The following is a 2988-nucleotide window of genomic DNA, read 5'->3' as shown; positions in this document are numbered from 1 at the left end:
AATAACATCGCCAAGATCGTCAAAAACCTCGCGTGTATTATTATTAAGCGGAACAGGTGAAGGTAAGAAATTTAGGCAAAAGCCTAGCAGAAGCGTGAACAATAGACCGAATATGCCTTGCCAGCCGGTAGCTAACATTGTCGGTATATCAGTACCCTTAAGATACTTTTCATCATAAATAAATTTGGCGGCATGGAAAATTTGTGCGAAAACAACTAGTAAGTTGCCGGTTAACACTGCATTGCTGTCCCATTTGGGCAAGGAAGAGCGATCATATTCAACACGATGCACGTCAACGGACATGATAACCACGATGCCGCAGCTGATGGTGAACATAGCCATCCAATGGCGTGCAGTAAGCGTTTAATTGAGGTGAATGGCACCGAATATACCAACGAATATGAGGGCAGCCACCCTCAGCATTTGAAAATTGGATGCATAAGTTAAGTAGAGGCCGGTAAGCATCATAGCCGAACCAGTGGCATCCAATACCGCCGAACAGGCGCAACAGGCGAATCGGGGAAAATTCTCTTTCGCCCCGTGTTAGTATATTTTCACCTTCAGCGCCCGTCCCGCGTCGCTGAAGAAAAAAAAAAAAATACGCAATTTTGTAGATGACGAAGCAAAGAAATTCTCCTAAGAACATGAATGCTGTTTGCACCAGCGGATTTTGGAAACGACGCAATTTTCCATCACTACATTCACCTTCCAAAGTGTCACTCCACTTGAGCAGCAAGACATTCAACGCGCCCGTACAAACGTATAGCAATGGTAAATACATCTTCACCTGTGCCTGTTCAATTGACAAAATATTACCTTTAAATTGAAGCGATGGATTTCGCAACGATATGTAATGCTTGCTTTCGTTCTTTGTTAAAGGTTTGCACTAATTTAATTATTTTATCTACTTTACTATTTTTCGTTGCTAATTTCCTCACCAACTGCAGTGATATTGTCAATCGCCAAACTGTTTTTTGCGGTTCATAACTTCCTATGGCCGCTGATATGGAGGGCAAATAATTACGTTCATCACAGTGCGTCGAAGTAGAACGTTCAAACTCGAATAATAGCGACCAAATAATACAAAATAAAAAACTGCCCAGCGCAAGACTTACAACGGCAATGGCAATTGTGCCAAATCGGATGCGGAAAAGAAGTTTGGACCATCCATTCGGTTGTAGGTAGCTGAGGTTTTAACTTTACTGCCTTTAGCCCAAAATGTCCAAAATTATACCCACCATTGCTGGTTTTGCCTCACAATTTACGTGTGCATAAATTCACGTACCTTGGTCATATATTAAAAAATATGTATATTATGGCAGCTTTATTGTTCATCTCAATGGTCTTTGCTGCTGCTTTTGCTCTGGTGACAGCTGTTGTTTTTGTTGCCCTTGTTTCAGTACTAGATGCTGCAATCGCAAACGACAGTGAGGTATTATTGGCCAGAGCCGTCTCAGCGGCAACAATCAGAATGTATCTTTCAGTATTCTAAAATTCAAATACATGAATATACCAAATTCTCTATTTTTTTTTAATAAATACTATTTACAAATTGCACTACTTACCCCGCTGCTGGCCTCGTGTTCATTGTGGAAATGCTTGTCGTCGGCCGCAATTCCCATCAATGAAGTGTCAACAAAGAACGTAAAGTGTAATCTACGCTCTTTGATGACAGCATTTCTGTATAAAACCATTCAATTAAACGTAATTATTGGGAATCGGGTTAGGGAGGTTTTGCACCATTATGAAAAATTATGGGAATTTTTTTTCTTTTGGGTAGGAGGCTATAGTGATTAATAACAAAACACCACCACAATGTTTTTCACCCATTTTCTACGATATTGGCGAATTATTCTGTCAGTATACACTGCGTGGCATTGAATTAGCCCCGAATTACTTACACACTGCGTGGCATCGAATTGGCCCCGAATGAATTAGGAAATTCAAAATGATTAAATTTATGCATCAATATAAAACGAATAAATAATTAGAAATGGAAACTCACGAAATAAGATAATATTCATATATCCCCATACATATAGATACATATATTCTCGTCTATTTTTTTTCTTGCGTGCGAGCGCCTTAAATTCCAAAGGCGCCAGCGCGTAAATATAACACGGGAACGTCGCTCAATATCACGAGCACCACTTAGAAAATTCTTGAATAGCATTACAGTAATGCTACGGCCACACCAGGCACTTCAGAGGGAATTTATAATGCTGGAGTTAAACGCATGTTAATATTTTATGCAACATTTCTATACATACAGTATCGGTCATATCTATAGCACGCCATTTCAAAGTGATATTGTGTACCACTTATGTTTATTTATTTATTTTTAAGAATTTTCAATTAAAATATAGTTCTTTCTCTAACAAAACCCATATAAACCCAAGTTTAACAATTTGTAGAAAACTACAAAAAAGTGCAACAAATTTTCACCTAAATTTCAAACTTTTTTCTCGGAAGTGTTAGAATTTTTTTGAGTACACAGTTTTTTAGCCCCTGCAATTTTAGTCTAATAATGTGCAAATTTCAAGTGGCTACGAATTACCGTTAATTTTTTTGAATTTTTTTTGTCGCATTGGCTTCCATATAATGAATAAACTCAATTTATTTGTATATGGAAGAAAACCGCAACACCTTTGGCGAAAAAGATTCCATAAAATCAACGGTATCTTTTAGCCATTTGAAACTTGCACATTATCAGACTAAAATTAATTGGGCTATAAAACTGTGTGTTCAGAAAAATTTAGATGAAAATTTATTGCACTTTTTTGTAGTTTTCTACAAATTGTTCAACTTGGGTTTATATGGGTTTTGTTAGAGAAAGAACTATATTTTAATTGAAAATTCTTAAAAATAAATAAATTAACATAAGTGGCACACAATATCACTTTGAAATGGCGTTCTATAGATATGACCGATACTGTATGTGCGATAGCAAATGCAAGAATACACGCCACTTGCCACCCAACCATAAGA

General features: G+C 37.2%; 1 protein-coding gene across 1 annotated transcript in view; it reads right to left on the bottom strand.

The window, feature by feature from the left end:
• Positions 1-489, bottom strand: part of LOC118747030 (solute carrier family 35 member F6-like) — a 616-nt gene extending 127 nt beyond the window's left edge. Inside the window, exon 1 of the mRNA XM_036481055.1 lies at positions 7-489. Within this exon, the coding sequence (XP_036336948.1) occupies positions 7-342 (336 nt within the window). The 5' untranslated portion in view covers positions 343-489. The remainder of the gene's footprint in view (positions 1-6) is intronic.
• Between the last annotated feature and the right edge of the window lie 2499 nt (positions 490-2988).

The sequence above is a fragment of the Rhagoletis pomonella genome, unplaced genomic scaffold, assembly GCF_013731165.1.
Source record: "Rhagoletis pomonella isolate Grant_MI unplaced genomic scaffold, Rhpom_1.0 Rhpom_scaffold_00001, whole genome shotgun sequence".
Lineage (NCBI taxonomy): Eukaryota > Metazoa > Arthropoda > Insecta > Diptera > Tephritidae > Rhagoletis > Rhagoletis pomonella.
The sequence above is the reverse complement of the archived record's forward strand: the minus strand, read 5'-3'. Positions and strand labels throughout refer to the sequence as shown.